A 25162-nucleotide genomic window follows, 5' to 3' on the forward strand; every position below is an offset into this window, starting at 1 on the left:
CGGGCTCATCGTTATGTAATGATGGATCAAATTCTCTACGGAGAGGACTCGCATGCCTTATTTAAGGTGTGTATCGGACCTGAAGCTAGACAAATCATCCGGAGGTCCATGAAGGGTTCTGTGGAGATCATACGGGAGGACCCGGCCTCTCAAAGAAAATATTGAGGCAGGGATACTTCTGGCCAACAATGAAAAAAGATTGTATAGACTATGTCCAAAAGTGTGACTCGTGCCAAAGGTACGCGAACATACCGAGAGCTCCTCCAAATGAGATCACTTTGATGACCAGCCCCTGGCCCTTCGCTGCCCTGGGCAGGGCATAGATCTCATCGGGGTCTCTACCTACGGGAAAAGGAGGAGTAAAGTATGCAATAGTAGCAGGTGGACTACTTCACCAAGTGGACGCAGGCCGAGCCTATGAAGACAATAACCGCTAAGAAGGCGTTGGACTTTGTTATTAAAAACATAGTATGTCGATACGGCTTGCCTCACAAAATAGTCTCGTACAATGGAAAGCAATTTGATCGCGAGGAATTTACCGACTTTGCAACCCGGCACGGAGTAGTGAAAAGCTTCTCCGCGGTTGCCGACTACTCAAACAAATGGCCGGGCGGAAGCGATCAATAAAATCCTAAAGGTCACCTTGAAAAAGAAGTCGCTAGCCTCGTAAAAATAACGGCCGGAAGAATTGCCAAGGGTATTGTGGGCTACGGACGACCCCCGGAACCACAACCGGCCACTCGCCGTTCTCAATGGCGTACGGTTGTGAAGAATGGTCCCGGTGGAAACATTATTCCCGTCCCACGGGAGGACGACTTACGATCCGGCCACTAATCGTGCCCCTGCTCCAAGAAGCTCTGGATCAAGTCGAAGAACTCCGGGACGAGTCCCAAATACGGATGGCCGCTTATCAAAAGAAGGTGACCAAGTATTTTAACTCCAAGGTTAAAAACAGAAAATTCGCTATTGGGGATATGGTCCTAGAAGGGCTCCCGGCCACACCCAAGAACCGGAGTGGGGGTACTTGGACCAAATTGGGAAGGACCATATGAAATCGAGGACGAAATCGGTTACGGCACTTACAACCGAAAAGAATGGACGGAACTACTGTCCCAAGAGCCTGGAATGCCGATCACCTCAGAAAATATTACCAGTAGCGAATTAAACTTAGATTTGTTCAAAGGGTTTGTACCGTCCAAATGTATGCCTCCTCTATATTAAATAAAGCGAGTGCCTTAAAAACAAAGTTTCTATGCCACTCGTGGGGTACTAGTGGTATACCGTACCTGCACGGACAAACAAAAACAATCTAAGTAAAATATCCTGACCCAAAGGGCAGGTCAAGCTAAGTAAAATATCCTGGCCCAAAGGGCAGGTCAAGCTAAGTAAAATATCCTGGCCCAAAGGGCAGGTCAAGCTAAGTAAAATATCCCGACCCAAAGGGCGAGGTCAAGCTAAGTAATATATCCCGACCCAAAGGGCGAGGTCAAGCTAAGTAAAATATCCCGACCCAAAGTATGGTGTCAAAAAATATGCGCAAAAATAAAAAAACATAAGTATAAAAACCCTGAGCCAAAGGGCAGGTTGAAATATATAAGTGTGAAAAAAAAGATCGCATATATATATATAAATAAAAAAATATCCTAGCCCAAAGGGTAGGTCATACACATGTAAATGGCCGGGGACAGCCTTAAATTGTCTCCTTCAAATAAAAGCCGCCGCCCGTATGTAAATTGTTCTAAGGCAAGCGACGAAATATGTACAAATAAAAAAAAAAAAGAGTTATAAGAAGAACGGGTAAAACTGGTCAATAATATGGCGGCTTAGTCGGCCCGCGGTGGAAGACGAGGTCCAATCCGTGCCTCAGCTTCCGCATCAAGCCTCTTCTTCTTTTCCCGAAATTTGGCAATCATGTCCTCGGGTTTGGGATAAAAAGTGAGCTTGATACTCGATCGTTGGTGGCCCAAGCCATGTAGACACCATCGTCAAAGCGCTCGGGCACCCGGGGCACAGGAGACGAGGAGAAAGGAGCTCGACCCTCTTGGCCTTCCCGGTAGACCGATCTTTGTAGTCCGAAGCTCCTTCAACTCCGCCATTGCTTGAACGCCTCGGGATTCGATATCCGACCGGTGAGTCTCCTCCGGCAGGCCTCACCTTGGCGGCCATTTCATCCAAAGCCTCCACCGGCCTCCCGAAGATCTCGCCCGGCCTTCTCGACTGCCCTTTGGGCTCGAGCCCTGGTTCCTCCCGATGGTGGGCCTCCATCCTCGCTCTCCGCCGGGGCCTCGGCACCGGATCATGGCCTCCGCTTCGAGCCTCCCTCCGGGTGGCCTCCTCTTCCTTAGCCTTGGCTTTCTCTTCCTTGGCCTTGGCCGCGTTCGCTCGGCGCTCTACAGCCTCCCGGTAGATCCGCTCTCCGCCGTAAGGTCTTGGAGGACCTTCGACGTCGTTCATGTCCCCAAAGTCGGACGAACGAAGCCATGGTTTATAATGTTCCCGGAGAGGCGACCCTCGGCAGCAAGCCGAACCATAACGGGTATAAGGAAGAATTTCTCAAAGGAAGAAAACAAAATACCAACAACAAAAAGGAAACGCAAGAAATTGCAAGGTACTTACCACCGTGAGGGAATGGGCCGAGGTCCTGGACTGGAAGATGGAGTTCAGTGGAAGCGCAGTGGCAAACCGCTCGGCGCACAGCCGTGTAGCCGGGAAGCAAACTCACCGGTCATTTCCGCGGCAAAGGGAGCCAAAGTGGGCCCTAGGAGGGGACGGAACCAGTCCGTTAAAGGGTCCAGGTTGAGCTTCCACGGATCATGATAATCCGAATGGTTGATGCTCGCCTCAACCTCAGCTCGCAGAATCCTCCTAAGGGCCTCCACCTCGGCATATCCCCGGGAGTACTCGTCCATAGCGTAGTTGTGTTTGGCTATGCGAAGCTCCTGCCTCACCTCATCCCCCGGAATCGGGTAAGATCAATGTGGGGAGGAGCGGGATTTTCCTCCATCGGAGAGACCCCGCCATCTAGGCCATGAGCGGGAGTGTCGGCCTCCGGGGCCTCTTCGGCTCGTCCCGGGCAATCATCTTGCCCTTACGCTTGCGAATCGAGCCACTTCGGGCTCCTCCTCGTCCTCCTCTCGCTACCACTTTGGAAGGGCTTGAGGCTCTCCAGCACCCTCGGCGGCTTCCTCCGAGAAGTCCCACCCCTTTCCTGGCCTTCTCCGGGAAGCACCTCCTCGTCATCCACTAAGTCAATGGTTTTCGGGAGGAGCGCGGAAGAAACCTTCAAGGAAGGAGCCTGGGAGAGGGGTGAAAGCGGAGGAGCCACGGGAGTGTGAACCCCGCAAGGCTGTTCCGGGATGGCATCCATGGAGGTACCGTTCCAATAAAATAAGCAAGTGTTAGAAGTTCATGAGAAACTGCTTATAAAAGGTGCATCAAATAAACTACTCCTACCCGAACTTCCTAATTCGGCCCAGCAAAGTCCCGAACTTTAATGCCGGGCAAAGATCATCTCCGAGATAACCGTCCGAGGGCCGTAACAGTGGACGCTATGTAAGCCGACGGACCTGGCGGAATAGGTTCGGAGGGCGGAGAGCTCCATCCGGGACCGACCTAGGTAATCTCCTAAGTTCGTAAAATAAAATTCCTTCAAATGATCCCCCCACCCGGTCGACGGCATCTTAAACCTACGGAGACGCTCGTCAAACCCTATGGGCCTATGACGGTATATTCATCAACGGAAGGAACATAGGCGAATTATCAAGGGAGACTTACCACCAAAGACCGGCAAGACCGGGAGCACCCGAGTTTGGTTCGAAGTGAAGGCCGAGGCCGGGAAGTCCGGTTCTCGAAGAACCTTCAAGACGAAGGGGCCCCCGGCGGAAGGACCCCCCAATCTCTTCTTGAAGAATCTTGTCAAAAATTTTGCCTCGGACTTCCCGCCGATGGTAAACTGGCTCCTTCGCACCACGGGACTCCCCACGCGAAGCCCTCTCCCGCAGGCGACTGGGCCTTAGAATACGCCTTCTCCCGGGGCCTTCCGCAGAGATAATCTTGGTACTTCTTCTGCCGTAGCAATGAGCTCATCCCGGAAGGCCTTCTCCGCAACCGGCGCCCTCACGTTAGGGCAGATGACCTTGGAGAGGTTGGAGTCATCCACGGATTGGTGAGAAAGGATAAGTTTAGCCTTCCTACAATTCTCCGTGGTGACCCGGAGCCCCGACATCAGATCGGCATGGTCGTAGGAGGCGAAGGCTTGGGCCACTTCGAAGGAAAGCCTGAGTGGGGAGCGTCCGTGGTAAGGTGGGATCCGCACCCACTCCGTGAGAAGCTCCGGTGGTCCACGGCCCCGAACCCGTGAGGAGAAGAAAAATCGGTGGCGGTACTCCTTAACATGAGTCCGCCTATTATATGGAACCATCCCCTCGTTAGCGGTGGTGGATCCAACCCATAAAAACCATCCTTAAGTTTGTCCCCTTTCTCGGGGACGGATACAAGTTCATAAAAATATAAAATTTCCGCCGGCCGAGCCCTACAGCCCGGCGCGCGCGTGTAAAAAAATAAATAAGCCCGAGAGCGGGCGGTAAGCTTGAGGAATAAGTTGGTGTGGCGCAAGGCCGACAAAAACAAGAAAATTCACAAAGTAATCTTGAAGCGGGAGCATGGCACCGGCCATCAAGTGGGTCTGACTCCAAGCCCCGAAGCCGTCATAGTTGTGATTAGGCGTCTCCTCGAGTCACGAGGAGGCCGGGTGGAAGGTCACGAGGTAGAAGGTTTGATCCCGAAGCCCACATTAATGATGTTCTCCAACCGGGTGAGGGCAAGTCGTGTCGATCGAAGCTCGGCCGCTTCCCGGCCTGGCACGGACTTGTACCCTTCCCGGGCAACGGAGTCCCGGAGAAACCTCCTCCCGGGGTGGCTATGTTTTTCCCTTTCTTCTTCGAAGACTTCGAGCTGTGGCGTACATTTTACGTTCGAGAAAGACAAAAAGAAAAAAAAAACCAGCAAGATTAGGGCCCCATACCAAACCCTAAATCGAAAAAAGGGAGTGGGGGTCCCCTAACCGCATTGGAAAGAGGCTCCTCCGGACACGTGTCGCCCGGGAAACTCGAGAGAATCCCCGAACAAGTGTCGGGTGCAAAAAATCGCGAAAAGTGGTTTTGCAAAAAGGAAAAGAAAAGAGAAAAGTCTTCCTATGCCCTAAGCAATTGCTAATCGAAGAACACATGGCCTTCTTCAAACAAAGTTGTACGCCTACAACAGAGGCATGACAATGGCGACTCTACAACTAACACAGTAAACATAAAGCAGAACTCGAAGAACTTAAACAATCACACACCCAGAAATCTCTAAGTGCGAACCTTAAAACAAACAAAGTAAATGTAAGCATGTTATTATCTAAAGATGCAAGAAACTTACGGATTGATTGTTGAAGGCGGGAGTGCGGGCATGGTTGAGTGAGAGTTGAGAAGACCGGCAAAACCGAACACCGGAAAATTAAAGGAAGTGTTTAAGTGTTAAAACGGTTGTTACTTCGAGAAATTTTCTCTACGAGAAATTCGAGCGTAAAATGGCAAGGAATGGAAAGTAACCAAAATGAAGGAAAGGTGGTGGCTTTTATAGGCAAAAGTGCATGAGGAACAGGCGTCCTCACCTACCAATCGTACGGTGGGGGAAACGCACGATTCGAATTCCCAAAAGATCGACGGACCAGATCAATCTACCATTAAGGCGGTGGAAACGTTTGAGTATCCGTCTGACACCATCAATGCGCCGCATCAATCATGGGGCGTGAAACGAATCGACCTCTGCAAAAGTGAATCGCCGCATTTAATGCCATTATTAGACACACCTTCACGCGCCCCCAAGTCGTATCATAAGACCGAGGAGGCTACTGGAAACATTCCCGCGAACGGGCATATTGCTGCATTAAATAACATCATTTAATGTGCCCCCACGCGCTCGAGGCTCGAGCTAGGGAAACGAGGGGTCAACCGGAGACACTCGAACAAGCCTTGGTTTATTTTTACTAAGTAAACAAGGCTTGGGGGGTAAATGTTGCTCCAAAATTCGCCCAAAATACGTGGACCCGCCAAGAGGGGACACGTGGATCGTATAACTTGGAAAGATTTGCTAAGTCTTTTTATGCCACCAGAAGCGCTATTAACATGGGTCCGGAGGAGACACCCGAGTACAAGTTACTCCGGAAGCCAATATAGCGTGAAGGCTCTCCGGGATGTGTCAGGTCTCTCCCGAGAAATCAAGTCGCATTTAATGCTGCATGGGAGGAAGCGTGTTGGGAATTTGTAACACGCAATAAAGTCCGACTAAGACAACCCCCAAAATGCGTGACATTACGTAATGATCATTTAAGTCTAGCGACGGCTACTCTGCGAAGAGTCACGTCAATCATAAGACAAAAAGGACATTCTCCATAAAAGCCCTACAGCACCTAGGGATTTGACCATGCATCACCCATGGTATATTCATCGGAAATGCCCAACTTTATGGATACTTACAGATACATGTGTAAGAACAATTCTAGGGATTACCCCACCAAAACACTATAAATACCCCCTCAAAGCTCATTTAATGGGGTCGGGGAATCTTGGTTGCAAAAGAGCAAGAAGAGAAAAAACTCACCAAGAACATTCTCTGTATTAAAGAGAAAAACATTCTCTCAAGTGTAGAATCTGTATTAAATACATCCATTAATAGCAGTGGCTCGTGGACTAAGGCTCATTAACGCCCCAACCACGTAAAAAGTCTTCATCTCGCTTTCTTACAGTTCATTATTATAATTATATTTTAATAGTTGCCGAAAACCTCGGTCAACATATATAATAAAATTAATTATAATTAAATTAATATATATAATAATTAATATATTTTATAATTAAATTAATTATAATTATATATAATAATTATTTCATAAATATATTATTAATTAAATATAAAACATTAATATTAAGAAATTAAGCATTAATATTAATTTGTCCATTACAAAATAAACTTTATTATCTTAAATAAAATTAGATGAAGTTTAAAACATAAAAATTGACATAATTAAAAACACCTAACTATCATTGTTCAAATCAGTATATTCTAAAAATTCATCTGCATTCGAGCTAAGTCTTGAACCATCAAGATTATCACGGGATTGAGCTGGCGGGGCAGATAATAAGGTTGTCCAGTCTGCGGTGTAGGTAAGATCTCCATAAACTGTCGAGGATGCGGGCGAACCAAAATAGGTTGTTGTTGTTGTTGCTGGCTCTGCGCACTGAAAATCTGATCATACATAGGCTATTGTGGAGATCCTCCCATTAAATTTTCAAATTTATGACATAAATTTTCAAATTTATGACATATTAAATTTTCAGGATTTTTTTTTAAAAAATAAATTATTATATTTAATAATACGTATTTAATAATTTAAAAATTATTTTACTATTAATTAATTAAATTAATTTTTCATATTTATACTTCTAAGTAAGTATTACTTTATATATATATATTACATTTTTTTATTTAAAAAATTTATAACTAATTTAATTTATTTTTATTTTATTTTTAAAAATTTATTATTTCAAATTTTTTATATTTATTATTTATGATTTTTTATATTACTCTACTTAGTTATATTTTTGTATATTTATTTGTCAAAGTACTTTTAATTTATAATTTTTTTCATGTTAAATCTTTATTATTTATATACTACAATATTACATAATTATTTTAAAATATTATTTTATTATAATAAACTTTTTAAGTAATTAATATATTCTTATTCTAATTTTTTTTAAAAAAATAAAAAACATTACAAAATTAATTATTTAACAAGCTTATAATTTTTTAACTATTCAAAATTCTAAATGTTAAACAAAAATACACATTTACTATTATAAAATACATTTATTACTATATAAACTTAAAATCTAAAGTTTTACAAATTTACACATTTAAAAGTAGCATATATATATAATATATATTATATTTATTATTATATAAAAATTTACATATGTAAAATTTTTAAACAATACATTATATATATTACTATATATACACACTAAAATCTAAACTTTTATAAATTTACATATTCATAATTTTTAACAATATATTATATATACATATAATATAATATATACACTGTTTAAAAATTATATATGTATATACATATATACATATCATATATATAATATAATATATTGTTTAAAAATTATGCATTCATATAACACATATATCAGACATACACAAAATTATATATTTACTCATACACAAAAAAAAATTACTAAACAGTTGCATAAAAATTACTAAACACAAAATTATATATTTACACATACATTTGCATAAAAATTTACACATACACAGATATATAAATGTAATATACTAATTACTAAACATTCAAAGATTGAAAAAAAAAAAAACAAAAACAAACTCGTAAATTTTTTCTGCCAAGCTTTTACTCCTCCCTCGTTTTCACTTTCCGTTACTGTTTCGAGCAAAATATCTCCCCCAAAACTTCAAACATGGAGAAAAAACTAATAACTGTCAAAGAAAAATAAAAATAAGATGAAAAAAATGAAAAAACCATAATGAAAAACACATTACCTGTGAAAAAAAATGATGGTGCAATGGCGCTTCACGGTGGCAAACAAGCGGACTATGGCGGAGGAGGACGACTCGGAGAAGGGGACTATGGCAGAGGAGGGTCGAGCTTAGGGAGGAGGAGGAGGAGGAGAGAGTCGGAGTGGGGTGGTGTGAAATGGAGTGGGAAAATAGAAAATGTTTTCTGAGTTATGGGGGGGATTATATAGATATTTATTACCGGCGGGACCCGCCGGTATTAACTGGGGGTTAAAACGCCGTATTAATAAAACTACGTAATCACGACTAATACCGGCGGAACCCGCCGGCAATAATCCGCCGGTATTAGTCTTTTCAAAAATTTGGGCGGTAAAAATCCCGCCCAAACTATTAGAGGCGGATTTTCCTCCGGTAATACTAAAGTTCCGCCGGGAATACTAAATTTAAATAAATATTTAATTAATTTTTAATTATTCAAAAGTAATACCGGCGGAATGCCTTTTCCGCCGGTAATAACCCCATTAATACCGGCGGTTTGGCTCCGCCGGTATTACTTCCGCCGGTACTGAGTAAAAATGTTGTAGTGATTTGAACTAATTATTATTTTTATTTTATTTAGATGAGTAATTATATTTGATGTTGTTATACTAAATATATATATATATGAAAATTAAAATTAATATTTTTTTAGATTGAATAGATCCAGTCCAATCCAATAAATATTGGATCTTAAAATATTAGATGGATCCAATCCGATCTAAAAAAATACTAGGTCTAAAATATTGGATAAATCTGAACCAATATATTAGTTTTGTATTATTTAAAGTAAGTAACTAGAGGGACTCATGAAATTTATAGTACTTCACTCCTTGTGTTGCGACCGTAATTGAGCTACGTCTACTTCGACTTTTTATTACTTACAAAAATTATAGAAAAACTAGCTATGACAAGAACTCTAACTTCTAAAGAAAGAAAGTAGATAGAGATGCTCTGACCTTATGGAGACTTAGAAGAATGTGTAAAATAAACTAGAGGGGCTCTCCTTTTATAGGGAATGAGGTCCTATTAAAATACTAATAAAATAATACAAAACTATGAAAACAAAAAATACACTTTGGGCTGATCTTGGCAATTGATGATGATCTAATGGTGAAAATTGACTATTGATGAAAATTGTCAATTTTCAGAGCTTAATTTTCGTCCGTTGGATCGTTTTCAGATAATTTGTGGAAAAAATCTTACTTGTCTTGGGCACAAATTTTGGACTCAAAATCTTCAAAATTGTGATATGTGTGAGACATGACTTGGAAGATCATTGAAAGAGTTTTAAAACTTAAGTTGAATCATGTCAATCTAATCAATATTGAGAGAGTTATGTCTGTTTTACTGAAGGATATTTAGCACCCAACGCCTAGGTTGACAATCCAACGCCTAGGTTGACATCTTGACATCAACCTGGACGCTAGGTAAGTGCAAAAAATGTCCCAAACTTGTATTTTTTGATGCCTAAGTGATATGTTGATATCACTTAGCCCTTTTTTTTAGTTATTTGTGATAACGGAGAATATGACCGAAAAACTTCTCAAAAAAGTTGATTGGAAATAGCTCAGGTTGAAAAAAGATTAACCTAGATGCTGGGCCCAGCTCAAAGGTCAACTTCGGCGTTGGGCCCAGCGCCCAAGTTGACATTGGCGTTGGGCCCAGTGCCTAGGTCAACTTGGGTGTTCGGTCATAGTTTTGGCTCCCAAATGACTCTGTTTGTTTCACTAAAGCACCCAAATCTTAATCACTAAAACGGAGAGCATGTCCAGAAGACTTCTTCTGAACTACTATTGGAAATGGCCCAGATTGACAAAGTGTCAACCCAGGCGTTAGGCCCAATGCCCAAGTCAACCTGGGAGTTGGGTCCTAGTTTTGGCCTCCAAGTCAATCCATTTCTTTCCCAAAAGTAGTTTGATTCTTCGTTTTGGATGGAAACAAAGAAAATGCTCGGGATAATTCTTCAATATTATGGTTGAAAGTGCTCCCAAGTTGACAATATGTCAACCTGGGTGTTGGGTGCACTAGGTGCCTTAGGCGCCTAGTGCCTTAGGTGCTCAAAATAGAAAGTGCTCTGATTCTGATTTTGGTACCTCAAATATGTTCGTGACAGGTCTTATTCATGTCAAAGTATAAAGTTTAAGCCATTTGCACTAAGACAAACCCAAAAATTAAAATCCTAGTTGGAATGTCAACTTGGGAGTTAGGTGAAATCCTAGGTGCCCGAGTTGACTTCCGAAATATTGTTTTATCTCTTTTCAGTTTTCCAAGTCTGGGACTTGTATTCTTCTTGTCTTCTTGGTTCTAAATTTTAAAAGATGGTGAGTTGGAAACAACTTGGCAGGATCCAAATATCCATTTCGGAGTTCTCTAATGTCAACCTAGGCGTAGGGCTAGGGAACCCTCCCAGGTCAACTGCTATGACTCGGGATTACTCAACTCTGGGATATTTTCTTTCTTGTCACATGTCAAAACATTGATGTCCATATCACTGGGATCAGTTTCTAGGTAAACAACATGAAATACATCTAATGGATATAACCAATCTAATCCAACATCTATTGGATAGAACCGATCTAATCCAACATCCTATAAATGTTGGATCAATAATTAATTAGATCAGATAGGATGGCAAATTCTAACATTTAATATATAAGTGGATTAAATCTGAATAGACCTAAAAATATTAGATGTGTTCTAATAAACACTCCTATATGGAACATAGATTTTGTTTTATACATTCTCATTATTCTTATTGTCTCAAAACATCATAACAAATAGAAAAATACTAAAAGACACACCAAAAGTATCTAACACTACTAAGAGATGTTATGTGATAATATTAATATAATTAAGTCTCGAGTCTCACAGTTTAATAATTGTGATAAACAATTACTAACTATTTCTAAGACGTTACTTTATAGTAATGCTAAAAAGTATTAGTAACATCGGATAATAATGCTTTAACAAATACTACTATGGAGTTTTACAAGGTTTTCTAACTAAGCAAAGCAAAATCACAATATTGATTTTGTTTGCCAACCTCTACTCGTGATCGCATGGATGTGTATTCCATTATGATCTTTGTCCATCTTATGTTGGACCATTTTTTCACTTTTTATGTACGTCATTTTTCAACATGTAGTGTGTGTCTCCTCAATTCTCTATAATATTATGTCTTCTTTATTCTTTCTTTTATTTATTTTGAAGAGCTAATAACAGTAGTTGTTGTCTATGTTTTGTTGGTTCAATTTACAATTCTATGGGACCCAAAATGTACACCAAACTACATAGTAATTCATTGATCAATTGAAATATATATATATATATATATAAATATATCGATCCAAGTTGAAATATCATGAAAAAGAGAATATTATTATTACTTACGTACACAACTAATTGACTAGAATAGTATTAGTGGGTTTGTTCAATATTTGTAATCATGAAATATTACGTAAAGAGTCCTAAAGAGGAATCATCATGTATTTCGATTTTGACAAAATTTGATCGTTGACTTTGTTTGTAACTTGTCGTCACTACTTGTGGACTATATATGTTATGTCCATAATGAAAAAAGAATGTTTCTATAATATTTGTATTAGTAGCCCATCCAGAATATACTACGAGATACTTGAGTTTCATGTCATATGTCACTTTATACTTTATATTATAATTTTTCATTTAAATTATAAGACAATATTTACATATTCTATGGTACCTAATAATAATTACTTTTACTAATAGTTTAATTGATAAATTAGAGTAAAATGTATTAGTTATCGCTGAGAAATACATGTTCTTAGTTTGTGAATTTCGATAAAATATCCATTTACTAGGTTTAAATTTTTCTCCTAAACTAAAGCTAACTAATATGGACTAACTAGGTCAATTTTTGTCTATTTCTTAAATCACCCCTCATATTTTTCAACACATCCCCATCTCTTTCTTCCTCTTCTCTCTCACTCTCTTCTACGATCGAAGGACTACTCTACCACTAATCTAATCTCTGACCACTACAAAAATCATATGCTTCGATAAGGACAAATTTCGTCAGTGAAGGGTGTGTTTTTCATCAGTAATGATTATTAATAGCGACATGTTGCTGGTGAAAAGTCATTGGTGATAGCTCGTCGGCAAAATATAATATGAATGATGACATTTTAAGTTGTCGGAGGAAATGAGTAATGACGACATTGTCGTCATTGATAATGTGCTATTTTTATTTTTTTTAAATTGTTGGGCTATCAATGACGACAATATCGTCAATGATAGACTCGGTTTTAAAAAAATTATTTTGATTTCTTTTATAAAATTAAAATTGTATTAAATATTCATTTTTTAATTAATTAATATATAAAAATGTGTTTGGTAATGCTTTTCTAATTTATTTTTTGTTTTTTTAATTAAAAAAGTAAAAATATTTTCAAAAAGCATGTTCTATAAAATTGTTTTTACTTTTTTAATTTTTTAATTGAGAATCAAAATTTTAAAAAATTTTAAAACAAAACAAAAATCACTTTCACAATTTTTTTAATATTTTTTTCTTAATCAATATTTTGGACTCCAACCCCAACCTGTACATGACCCGAACTCCGACCCAGCCCCAGTCCCAGACTCGAACCACGACCCTAACCCTAGATCCAGACCTAGAACCGACTTAAATAAAATAAAAAAAATGAAAGTTATAGAACACACTTTTATTTTCTATTTTTAAATTAAAAAACAAAAATAATGGTTATAGAACACGTTTTTATTTTTTTAAAACACAAAATTTACTTTTATTTTTTGTGATTAAAAAATTTAAAACAAAAGTGTTACCAAACGCCCTCAAAATAATTTAATTAAGAGTAAAAAAAACTAAATATTTTCATATATAATATTAAGAGTCACAAATATTACAATATCGTTAAATTAAGAGTACTTACTAAAAGTGAGTGTTCATAAAACATAAATAAATATAAAATCGATAGTTCATAAAATGAAAATAAAAATTTTAAAAGAAATTTGTAGTAGCATTGTCATCATCACTATCATCTCTCGGAACATCTGTTATTTGTGGATAGTATGGCGGCATCTACGAACTCGTCATCATCTGAGATGTCTGCGGTCCATGTGGTGTCGGCATCATCTGAGATGTATATTGTCCATGTTGTGTCGCAACATTTGCAATGTCTACTCTCCATATTGCTGCCCTTGTGGTGTCGGCATCATCTGAACAATTTACAACATCTGTGATATTTGATGTGTTGGCATCATTTGTGGCATCCAAGACTGTGAGATCTGAGACGTCTGAGGTGACTATGTCATTCATCTGCATCATTACTTGCGAACTGTTTAGCGACTGTGACATCATCTGCAAGAATGACTGGAACATCTGACTTTGAAACATTTGTTCAGGGGTTAAAGGTGCAGATGAAGGAACATGAGGCTGGTGTAGTAGTTGCTGAAATGAAATAGGAGTCTGTTGCGAATGCTGTGCTGAAAACCCATTAGCTGAAAAGATGGACCAGATCCATCTCTAGGCATATGAGAGTGAGATGGTTGTGGATGCATTGGTTGTGTTGGAGATGCATCGGTTATCTCAATATCTATTTGTGCACGGTCTTCAAGTGACAATTTTTGAGTCAATATCTGAATTTGTCTTTGCATTTGAGCAACTGTTTGTTGTAAGTCGGGTTGATCAGTAGTTGCATGTTGTGTGTGTCATCTTGATGATTTCCCTTTCAATTTGTGACCCACTTGTAATATTCAGAAATTATGATTATATTAATTTGCGCATATTTTATTAAATATGTGATTAAATGAATAATTAAGTATAATTTATTAATTACAGAGATTTTATCAGATTATGTGGGTATTGTATATACCATTTTTAAAATAAAATATTTTTGAGTTTGACGGTCGTGAAAACTCGGTAGAGTGGTCAGAAATGTCACATCGATAAAAATTGAGTTATATTGGAATTATACCGGACTAGTTTAGAATGTTGAGAAGTCGGTTTAGTCGGGATAGTTAGAAAATGACCAAAATATCGTTAGGCTTTATTTAACCTAAGTGATTGGTGGATGGGTAGAATATTATTTTGTCTTTTATGGGTTATTTAGGCTGAAAACTTAGGGTTTAATGTTAGGTTATATCATTAAATTAATATTTATTTATTTAGTTAAATTAAAGATAGAACCAAAACTAAGAAAAAAAATAAAAAAACATTGCTCTTTCTCTCTCTTCTCTACGGCTTAAGAGAAAACTAGGAGTGTTCATCAAACCGCTCAAATCGTCTACACCACAAAAAAATACGGTTTGAAATTCTTTGTGGTGCGGTTGCAGTTTGAATTTTCCTAAATCGCGCAGTGCGGTGCGGTTTGCGGTTTTGAATTGTTAATATGCGGTTCAAATTCCACCGCACCGCACATTATAAAAAATTAATTCTTATATTTATTTAGGTCCAATATGTGAGTATCCAACCCAAAGCCCACTAATTATTGTATTATTTAAACTTAATTTTTTCATATTTATTTTCAAGCCTTATGGTATTTTTGACAAGTGTTGCTCAAGCTTTATTGTATTTGTAATATTTTAACTATTAGTGATAGTCCAAACCGTAAAAATTGCAAAAATCGCAAAAACCGCACTGCACTACACCATTTTTTACGGTTTGATTTCTGTGGTTTTTTAGTTTCGTGATGCGGGTGCGGTTTGGGAAATTAGAAAAACTGAATGTGCGGCTTGGTTTGAAAAAATGGTCAAAAACCGCACCACTCGCACCGCGAACACCCCTAGAGAAAACCCAGAAGAAACCAGGTGTTCTCTTCAAATCTTTGACCAATTCTTACAAATTTCAACCTTAAGCTCGGTTTAGAACTTTGAGGTAAGCTCTCTCCATGTGTTCTTGATGATTTTTAAGGTTTTAAGCTAGGTTTTGCTAGTTTTTTTTTTAGATTTCGGGGCTGTGATGTGAAATTGAGAATATGTTTCTATGTTTGATTTAAGGTTTGATTGTGTGTGAATTGATTATCTTCTTCATTACTAGGTTTTGAATTGAGTTTGAAAACCCAAATTCCACTCAATTATGGTGTATTGGGTATTTTGATGTGTTTCTGGATTTTGAATGTTTAAATATGTTGATTTTATGTTATTACACTGTTCTAGGAAGTTTAAGCAAGATTGGTGAAGCTTGGGTTTGGTTTTGGGGTGTAAAACTAGATTTTTCCCAACCTGCCAGAACCGGTCGACCATTCTACAGGTCACTGGTGAACCGGTCAACCAGTAAGGAAAAATTCCAATTTTCTTCGAATTTAGTTTTTGGCTCAGGTTGAACCTAGTTTAGGGTATTTTAGGGATGTCTAAGCTATTTTTGAACCAATAGGGGTTAGGGTTTGTTCGATTATGGAATTAGGGTTTGTTTCGGAGTTTGGTTAACTTGTTCACCGAGTTTTTTTGCCGTGACATAGGACCCGAGATCATCGAGCGTAGTTTCACTCAGGTCGTCCCGCACACCTGATATTGGATTGAGGTAAGAAAAGCTACTTCCAATGCTAAACATGTCAAGTGAGAAACAATTGTTATCGTTTGTGACTCGATTATGATCGGGGTAATGATACAGTCATTACCGTTGCTGAAATGAGTAATTACTCACCTTGAAATCGTAGATAGATTTCTTACTTATCGATTGCTTTATCAGGAAACGATAGTGATATTTGTAGCTCGTGGGTAAGGAGTGGTAAGGATGCTTTATGAGGCATCAAAGTTGGTTCGTCTTATAAGAAGAATAATTGTTTATGTAATGTTTGAATACGCATCGAATAAATGTTTGTATCGGCTTTTAATGGACAAGATCCACCTTTTGATTATGTTTTGGAAATGTAACGCCATTTTGTAATGCCGATTTTGAAACCTGTTGTAAAAGTTTATAGACAAAGGATCCCCAAATTCAGCAGTACTTTGAATGAAACGTTATGTTTTTAATTTAATTAAAAGTTTTAATTAAACCACACTTTTCTTAAACTGTTAAATTATAATTATAAATTAATTTATAAAACCACACACACGTGGCGTCCCTGTGGGACAGGGCGTTACAACATGGTATCAGAGCGACTAAAGTTTAAAGATCTTAAAGTCTGGTTTGATATCTCTCGAGCTTGATGACATATCTTAGATAGCATGACATACTTCAGACATGATGACATAAATATAAACAAGATGGATGACTTACATCTAGGATAGAAGATACATCCAAAATTGGTGATTTACGTCCAAGATTGAAAATATATCTAAAATGGATGACTTACATTCAAAATAGAAGACATATACAAGACAACAGACTTAAATATCCTACTTAAGAAAGTTACACGTCTTGAATAGAAGAGATAAAACATGAACACTTAAGATAAAATAAATGACACTTGTCAAAGTATGTAAAAACAACTCGTAAGAAATAATGGGCATATGTCAAAGTACACAAGAAAATTATATAAATAGAATAGAGGTCTTTTGGGGCTAAGAAGAAAAATCAAGAATGAACCGGAATAAAAAGTTCCAAAAAAATAATACAAATTAATTGAGATTTGCCAAAAATTGTCAAAACACTCGTAGTATTAGGAACAATGTTCTTGGTTTTCTACTTTTCTTGCTATGGAGGAGGTGGTGGAGCCTATTGTCTCCACCATCAACCTTGTTTTCTATTCCTCTTTGATTGTTTTATAATTTGAAAAAAATAAAAAAAAGAAACATTATCTTGTACGAGGTGTAAGGATACCATTGAACATAAATTGAAAAGGTAGTTACGTTGTAACAAGGTGATTGAGTGGGTCACGTGCCCCTCGCGTGGGAAAATTGCAGACACGACAATGGAAACGCATTTTTATATTCAGAAAGAATCAAATTAGGAGACCCATTGTTTTCTTCTTCTTCTTCTTCTTCTTCTTCCCATTCTAAGTTTTTTCTCTTTTCTCTCTCGGAGGAGAGAGAGAGAGAAGAGAGAGAAACCAAACTCGCGAAATAGATATTATCAAGATTACACCACTTCTCTCCCTCTAGGGTTTCATTCTCAGTCTTCTTCTATTACCGTGAGGCAATTGCTTTCTCCAATTTCTATCTTTCTTCGTTTTTTTCCGATTCCACTTTTAGGTTTCGTAGATATTGAGGTCAGACTATCTTCTGCTGATTTTGATTCTTATTGCTTGGTTTAATTTAGGTTCGCATTGTGTGTGTGTGGCTGCATTGCTTTAGGCACAAATTTTGATGAGTTCTTATGCTTTTCTTCTCTTTTCTTTACAATGGAGTTTGGACAGTAGCGAGGAATTTGTACTTTTTTTTTGGAAATTCATGGAGAATGTCTACTTATCCAGTTAGTTAACATGTTGCTACTTAGCTATAGCTTTATTGAGATGAAGATTTTGTTTTCTTTCGTAAATTCAAAACCAAATCAGAAGAGGTGACATTGTCTTGCCAACTTCACTCGACTCGACCCTTTTGTGTTGTATAACGATATTTATTTGTTTTGTCATAGTTGAATTTTCAATTTTGTGTAGGCTCTTGCCCCATTGTATGTTAACTTATGGTGCAGAGTACTTTTTTGCTTCCCAACACCATAATGGGTGTAGCGTTATGACCATAGAAGGTAATTTTGCTGGTGTTAGCTTAACAAATATACGGCTTTCAATGGTATTCTCACTTGGAAGTGGGAGGATGGCGGTGATGGCTAGGCTTTTAGCAGCGGGGAGTTTTTCACGAAGTGTAGCAGCAGGTACATTTGGCATACATGTATACATATATATTATTTATATATACATGCACATATACTTTTTCTTCTTTTGTCACTTGTGTGGCCTTTTGTAAAGAGACGAGAATTGAGAATTTTATAGTCCGCTTATTGTACAATCATGCTCGTCATCATTTTTTTCTAAATATTATATTATTGTTTTGGCAGAGGAAGCTGGACATCAGAAACTAGCTGCTACGTTGCTATATAAGGAATTAAGAGAGGCAGATGAGCCAAATTTTCTTGATGAAGAAGGTAATTTGTTTATTTCTTTATACTTTCCGCATTTTAATTCATTAGCTATATTCTTTACTAGGAAGCTAAACTTCCACAATAGTTTGATAAAATTAGATGGTGTGGTCAATACTAAGTAGAAAATATGTTAATAAATTATTTGGCTTTTCAAAATGCAAGCCAATACTAAGTTGTGATTTCTAACTTTGTTCTATTAACTTTGTTCTTTTTGGGTGCTTAATTAGACTTTTATTGATTTCTGCCTGGTTTTAGATATGCATGTCTTTGGTTTGAAGCCCATGTCTGATCCTTTGCATTTGGTAAGTCTGCAGTTTATATTTTACCAAATTACCATGTACTAAGAATTCTTCTCAACTAGAAGAGAAATTCGCTATTATCGGAAAAGATAGATGCTTTTTAGGTTTTTTTTTTCAATGAAATTTAACAATTCTAAGATTTTGCTTTCTTAACATGCTTTCATTTGCATGCATGGACAAATAATCTATTTCAGTCTCTGATTGCTTAATATTGATTTGAAGGTATGCTGCAATACTTGTAAGAGACCAGTCCAGGCTAGTCAATATGTAGCTCATGCAGGTTTGGAGGGGATTAATTATTTTTTGTTTGTATTATTCCATCAAATTTCGTGATTCCATGATATATTCAAGAAACGTACTCCTTTGCAACTCAAAACACAATGAAGAAGTGTGTATCTCATAAACACAGTGACACAAACACAAAGAAGAAGCATTTAGAGTTTATTATATAAGCTTTTTAGCTTCAAATCTGGATTCATATAAGCTTCTGTGGCATTTTATTTTATCATATATCAATATATTATCGGCCCAACTTTAATTCAAGATATCATGCCTATTTTAGGGCCTTTTTAAAAGAAAAAGAAAAGTAAAAATAGGGCCTGAATTTAATCCAAGATATCATGCCTATTGTAAGGTCTGCCTTTTTTTTTTGAAAGAATTTTAAGGCCTGACTTTAATTCCCAATGACTTGTCTCATGTATTACCCATTCCACTTCTATGTTTTCCTTGTCTGCTTATGCTTCTACTGAAATAGTTTTTCTTTTTCCTCTCTTATGGATCTCTGCAGAATTTTGTAGAGTGGTAAGTTCTATAGAAGAATCCATGTTGGATGTTACTGGCAGTGTGGGGCATAGAAAGGCCATGAGAAAAGAGAAGAGAAAGCCACTCAATGCTTATGCTAGTATCCTTTTTCTTTTTCTTCATGACTTACAACATAGTTGTGAAAGCCATGGCTAGCTTCAGCAATTGGGTGTGTGAGCGTGTGTTGTGGTGTTGGGTATAAGTTCCTGCAGTTGTCTCTTATCCAAAAATAGAAATAATAAAATATTTCTGGAAGCAGACTGTTCTTAAATATTTATTACAAAGTCTTTTCATTTTTGTCCATAACCTATTTTAGACCAGGCTATTTTAGTTCGGGAAGTGGAAAGGTCTAAATCTATCATAGTAGGTGATACTGTTACTGCAGAATCTCGGTTGAATGGGAAACCTGGGACAAATTCTTCCTTCACTTTTGACAGAAAAAGTAATTTCATCTTGCCCTTAGTTTGTCTATCTTATTTTGTATAGTTTCTTGTCATGTGATAATTTAATATATCATTGTTTTAATCTGCTAAATTTCTTGGTAATGAAACGATTACGATGCATTGCTTCTTTAAAGGAGTGTTCATCACTTATCTGTGGTTGTTTTAGGCAGGATGAAGTGTGTTATATGAGGGTGACATTGTTTTCTAATTCCCCCAATTGCTATCATACATTTTTCAAGTTTATTTATATAACATCAGGAGGCAATAAAAATCATACAGGGATAGCCTTCCCCGATTGATTTTGTTAGACTACCATTACGACAAGTATTAATATTTATATTGCTTGCTTGATTGTCTTGCTGTCTCTTCTAGGAAATTCAGCCTATGGAGATGCCGAACATTTGATGCATGGTTCAGCAGTTAGTCCCGGAGATGATGATAACTCAGCTGGCGTAATGACTCGTGCACTAAAGCGTTCTAAATTGTATGTTTTCTTTCCCTAGAATTTTTATTTACACTGATTTGAGAATGTTGATTTCGTGCACATTGTTTCAATTACACATTGTGCCTTATAAATGTACCCAGCCGTTAATATTTTTCTTAATGCAATTGCTATATTTATTGCCTCTGTTTTTAACTTTTTATGTCCACTCCAATGAGATACTTTATTCTACTCTCGTTTTGGAAGTTTTATATGACAGATATTATATAACTTTGGGTTGCAGATGTAGTAATTTGGGTTGCAGATGTAGTAATTTGGGTTGCAGATGTTATATAACTTTTGGATAGTTGTGCATATTGAAATGAATCAAATTTCATACTTCTTAAGGTTGGAAAATCCTTATATAAGTGTTTTAGGCTTTTGAGTAATGTGGATGGATCTCTATCATCAATTGTCCCTACTCCCTATGGATATATGCCACATGGCTTCTTATCTTGAAGAAGAGGGTTGTAGGTGCCAAGCTTGTTAAATGCCTTGAGTGAAAAGTAGCTAATCTAGAAATATTTTCCGAAATTTAATGCACTGCTGATAGTAATATACCATTCAATGAAACACAACCTGTCAAGCTTTCTATAGTAATAAATTCCCTTGCCTTATTTTGTTATTGGCTTCTTTATATGTATTTATTTATATTTCTGTTTTGTAGGATGGCAGGTGAGTGGCTGCCATTGTCTGATGCATCTGTTGTCTCAAATATATTAAGTACTCACGATGACTATAACTGTGAGGCCTGAGTACAAGTTTAATTTTATTTAATATTGTTATGTTTTCTGATAACTCTGTATGTAGAATGTTGGTAGCATTCAGCTTATGGATAAACTACAGTGAAAATCATAGTACAATGGAACCAGAGTTACTTTTGTTTTCTCAAATGTATCCACAACCTAAAATTTGAGGAGAGTGATTCTTGAGTTTTGACAAAAATTCTGACTTTGAAGGAGAGTCAAATTTTGTTTTGCACTATGATTAATGTAATTGAGGGAAATCCTGTGTCGTAGTTGATTGGCAATAAGCTCTCTCTTATCTGGATTAGTTGATGAAGAAACAAATGGAATGAGTATTCATGTTGATGTGCTGACATCAACTAAAGCTTTTATAATAGTTCCTGTTTAATTCTATACTTTGGCAATTAATTTACCACCTCAATGAATCTGATTGAGAGGTAGAGACTAGTAAAGTTGGGATTACTAATAGATGCTATCTCCTGGCTAAGAATTTGATGTCTTAATTAATATTAAATAACTAGTTTTATAGAAAGAAAAGGGTCAGCCTGAAATTATATTATTTATCAGTAAATTAAATCTTATATTAAAAATTAAATAATGGCATTTTTTATTATATTATTTAGTACTTCTGTTGAGTAGTGAATTATTAATGTATACTTGTGCTTACTGCATATCTTTAGGTGACATCTCTCCCAAACAAACTATTGCTGAGAGTGGAAGTCCTAATGATTCTATTTTTGGAAATAAGAAGCCTGATCAGTTCAATGGATGCTGCCTGCCAATAAAAGGTATTTTACAGTTGTGTATGTGATAAAATGTTGGGACCCGTTATCAAAATCCATTGAAGTGGGTAGAAACATAAGATTTACAATATATCTTCTTTATTGAAGTGGGTAGAAAATCCATTGACCGTCGGTTTATGAAAGTTTGTCCTGTACCTTATTTTCCAATTTATTTTCATCGATAGTGTCTTGGTTGGTCTCACAGTAATAAGATTGCTTGTCTTGATTCATTAAAGCAAATATGTCAGTTCCCCTTGCAACCAAAATTTATTACTCTCAAAGAAACAACCGTCTTCGCTCTGCATTTTGTCATCTTTACTATGAGACAGTGGCATCGACTGAGGAGGTTTGCAGTGGCACTGCAAACAAGAAAATAAATGATAATGTGTACCAATCACAGACTTCATCTCAGAAGGACGAGTCATTGAGACAAATAAATACAGGGTTAAACAGCAAGGTTTGCCTTCACAAATTCTTTCTACTCATTATTGGTGGCTGTATGTGTTCATCTAGGTTTTGTTGTAGAGTGGTCTTTCTCTGATCTTATTAGGATTGCCCTAGTTTTGATTTGGCTTTCCAGTGCTGATGTTGTAAACGATAAAGGATTTTGAATTATGAAGAAAGGGATCACATGTCTCTCCAATAAATTTCTTACAGTGGCATATGCTCTGAGGCGATATTTCATTTTCTGCATGATTATAGGCACTATGGCTAGTTTAGGTTGTGTGTTTGTCAAAGGTTACACTAATGATTAAGTACGCGTGAATATATGATTTCTGTTGCATTATTTGGGGATAGCTGATTTGAATTTATCATTGTTCCATTGAAACAGGACTCACTTTCTCTGGTTTCCCCGCAAAGTCCTGACCAGTGCCTTGCACAAAGCTCAGAAATGTGTTTGGGCTCATCTGAAGTTTCTTTGCCTATCTCAATGCAGTTTCCTGTTGATAATGCTTCGAGATCTCTGGTTGCTCCTGTTGGTTTATCAAGAAGCAAATACGTTTCAAAGCCTTTCTCATATCCAGGAAATTCAGGTATTTCTTCAAGACTACATGGTAGTTTTATTTGTGAGTTCACAATTTTGGAATGGAATCAAGTTTATACAAGGCTTTGTATAAACTTAATTAAACGACGTGTTTGCAAGTCATGTGATCACTACAGTATCCCATTAGTGTATACAATTTTTCTTTATCTTGCATTCTTAAGTGTGGTGTTTGTTCTATAGCGATCATCTCACCAACCATATGTTGTTACCTTTTTCTACGGAGGCCTAAGAAAAAATGTTCTGAGGGCTGTTTCTGCTTGAATAATGTCAGACCTGTCACCTGTTTGTAAACCCTAAACCCATTAGTTTTTCTAACTTGTAAAAATTCAGCACAAAATAAATTATTAAGGGTGCACAAAATTTAGCTTTGGTACGTATAATTTTTGAAGAGAGCATCTATAGGTGCTTTTCCATAGAATTTCTACAGTTCCATTGTTTGATTATATTTGGCTTTAAAAACATGACTTGGTTTTTAATACCAATTTATCACTGACTAGAAATATTTTAGTGGTTCAGTTTTTTTAATTTTCTTTTCATCTTGGCAGCATTTATATATTTATGTGTTTTTTTAATCCACTCACTTCGTTAAATACCTTCAAGATGGAAATAATCGGGTTTGTCTTGGGTTTTGTAGGACAACCTCTGCAAGCAGTGCAGCAGCAAAATGGCAGCGTTCCTGTTTTATAGGACCTCAAATGGGGCCTTTTTTGTATAGCTAGAGGAAGATGTAATTAACCAAATACTTGAGGTTAGGTCCTAGGAACCCTTTTTGATACCGACCAAGAAATCCATCAAAGCTTGTTCATTCTGCCTTGTTTTCATTATAGCCGAGTACCAGCTAGTGTTTATAGTCATTCAAGAATCAAAAACGAACCAATGGCTGATCTCAGACTGCCATTCTTTACATAACATGTGACTTTTTATTGTGACGTAACGTTATGTATCTTTACTTTAGATCAGTTTAGAATGCATAACATCTGTCCAGAGAGGAAGTAAATGGGATATGATATGTGAGACCTGTGTTTTCCAACTATGCACATTTATAATAGTAGTAATATTACAGTTAGTTTTCAGTGCAGGAAAAAAGAGAGCCAAAGGCACAGACCAAAGAGAAGGTATTAGAAATGAATCATTTTAGGTGTGTTGGTTTAAACATTATTGAATTGATCCTTATCTTTTATTATTAGTTGAAGAACCCTAGAAGGAAGGGAAATGAGGTTAAATGGGCACTCAAACATGTCTCGTTTTGATGTGGTAATTGAGAGTTAGGTGGGGATGGAGGCCTTATTGCTTGCTCCAATTCAATGACCAACCCAAGTGGGGGAGTTTTCAGCAGGCGGGACCTGGTAAGTAAGTTGCCCTTGCAATTATCACAATGCACTGCCAATAAGGTTTAACGTGTGACAGCAATAGATTAGGACGGCCTCTTAACTTTGTGCTCTGAGAATTTATTTATATATAGAATTTAACGTGTTTTTGTTTTTTTTTTCTTTTTTTGCTACTTGTGTTTATAATATCTTCTAATTCGTGATGATGTGACTTTGATATAATCGTTGATTGTTTTGTTTTGTCTTGTCTTTACTACCAATACCAATATAATCATCGTTTTGGCATATGTTTATTCTGTCACAAATATTTATCTAATATAGCTGATTTTTTAAGAGAAAGAGAAAAATAAAATAAAATACGAAAGGGGGAAGTTGTGACAACTGTGTGTACGTACGTGTGTATCATTATTCCCTCCACTTTGTAACGTGGGAAAGGTTCACTTAAACTATAACAAAATATTAGTAGAAGCTGTGAGATGGTTTAGGTGTTTATTTATTCATTTTTTTTCCCTAGTGATTCTATAAAATATGAAATTATGTGGTAGCTGCATTTTCATATCTCTGATAGAAACATGATATCAGCAACACCGTATTACGATA

General features: G+C 37.1%; 1 protein-coding gene across 7 annotated transcripts; it reads left to right on the plus strand.

The window, feature by feature from the left end:
- The first annotated feature begins 17384 nt into the window (after positions 1-17384).
- LOC115722687 (uncharacterized) lies at positions 17385-24264 on the plus strand. 7 transcript variants are annotated; one of them, XM_061104472.1, is made up of 13 exons: positions 17385-17768; positions 18156-18370; positions 18554-18640; positions 18893-18939; positions 19159-19216; positions 19724-19837; positions 20054-20179; positions 20553-20664; positions 21329-21405; positions 22088-22195; positions 22438-22646; positions 23022-23223; positions 23869-24264. In XM_061104472.1, the coding sequence occupies exons 2-13, from the start codon at positions 18172-18174 to the stop codon at positions 23919-23921; spliced, it is 1392 nt and encodes a 463-aa protein (XP_060960455.1). In that variant the 5' UTR covers positions 17385-17768; positions 18156-18171; the 3' UTR covers positions 23922-24264. The 7 variants fall into 7 exon arrangements, with proteins under 7 accessions (XP_060960455.1, XP_060960454.1, XP_060960453.1 ...); XM_061104471.1 differs by having other exon boundaries at positions 18191-18370; XM_061104470.1 differs by having other exon boundaries at positions 17385-17695.
- Positions 24265-25162: the final 898 nt, after the last annotated feature.

Source organism: Cannabis sativa, chromosome 9, assembly GCF_029168945.1.
Source record: "Cannabis sativa cultivar Pink pepper isolate KNU-18-1 chromosome 9, ASM2916894v1, whole genome shotgun sequence".
NCBI lineage: Eukaryota > Viridiplantae > Streptophyta > Magnoliopsida > Rosales > Cannabaceae > Cannabis > Cannabis sativa.

What these genes read in the sequence shown, in the direction of transcription:
- LOC115722687 (XM_030651956.2), top strand. Translation starts at nt 18,172, where the DNA reads ATGTTAACTTATGGTGCAGAGTACTTTTTTGCTTCCCAACACCATAAT. An exon ending in TCAATATGTAGCTCATGCAG is followed by an intron (nt 19,217 to 19,723) that starts GTTTGGAGGGGA and finishes GGATCTCTGCAG; the next exon opens with AATTTTGTAGAGTGGTAAGT. An exon ending in ATACAGGGTTAAACAGCAAG is followed by an intron (nt 22,647 to 23,021) that starts GTTTGCCTTCAC and finishes CCATTGAAACAG; the next exon opens with GACTCACTTTCTCTGGTTTC.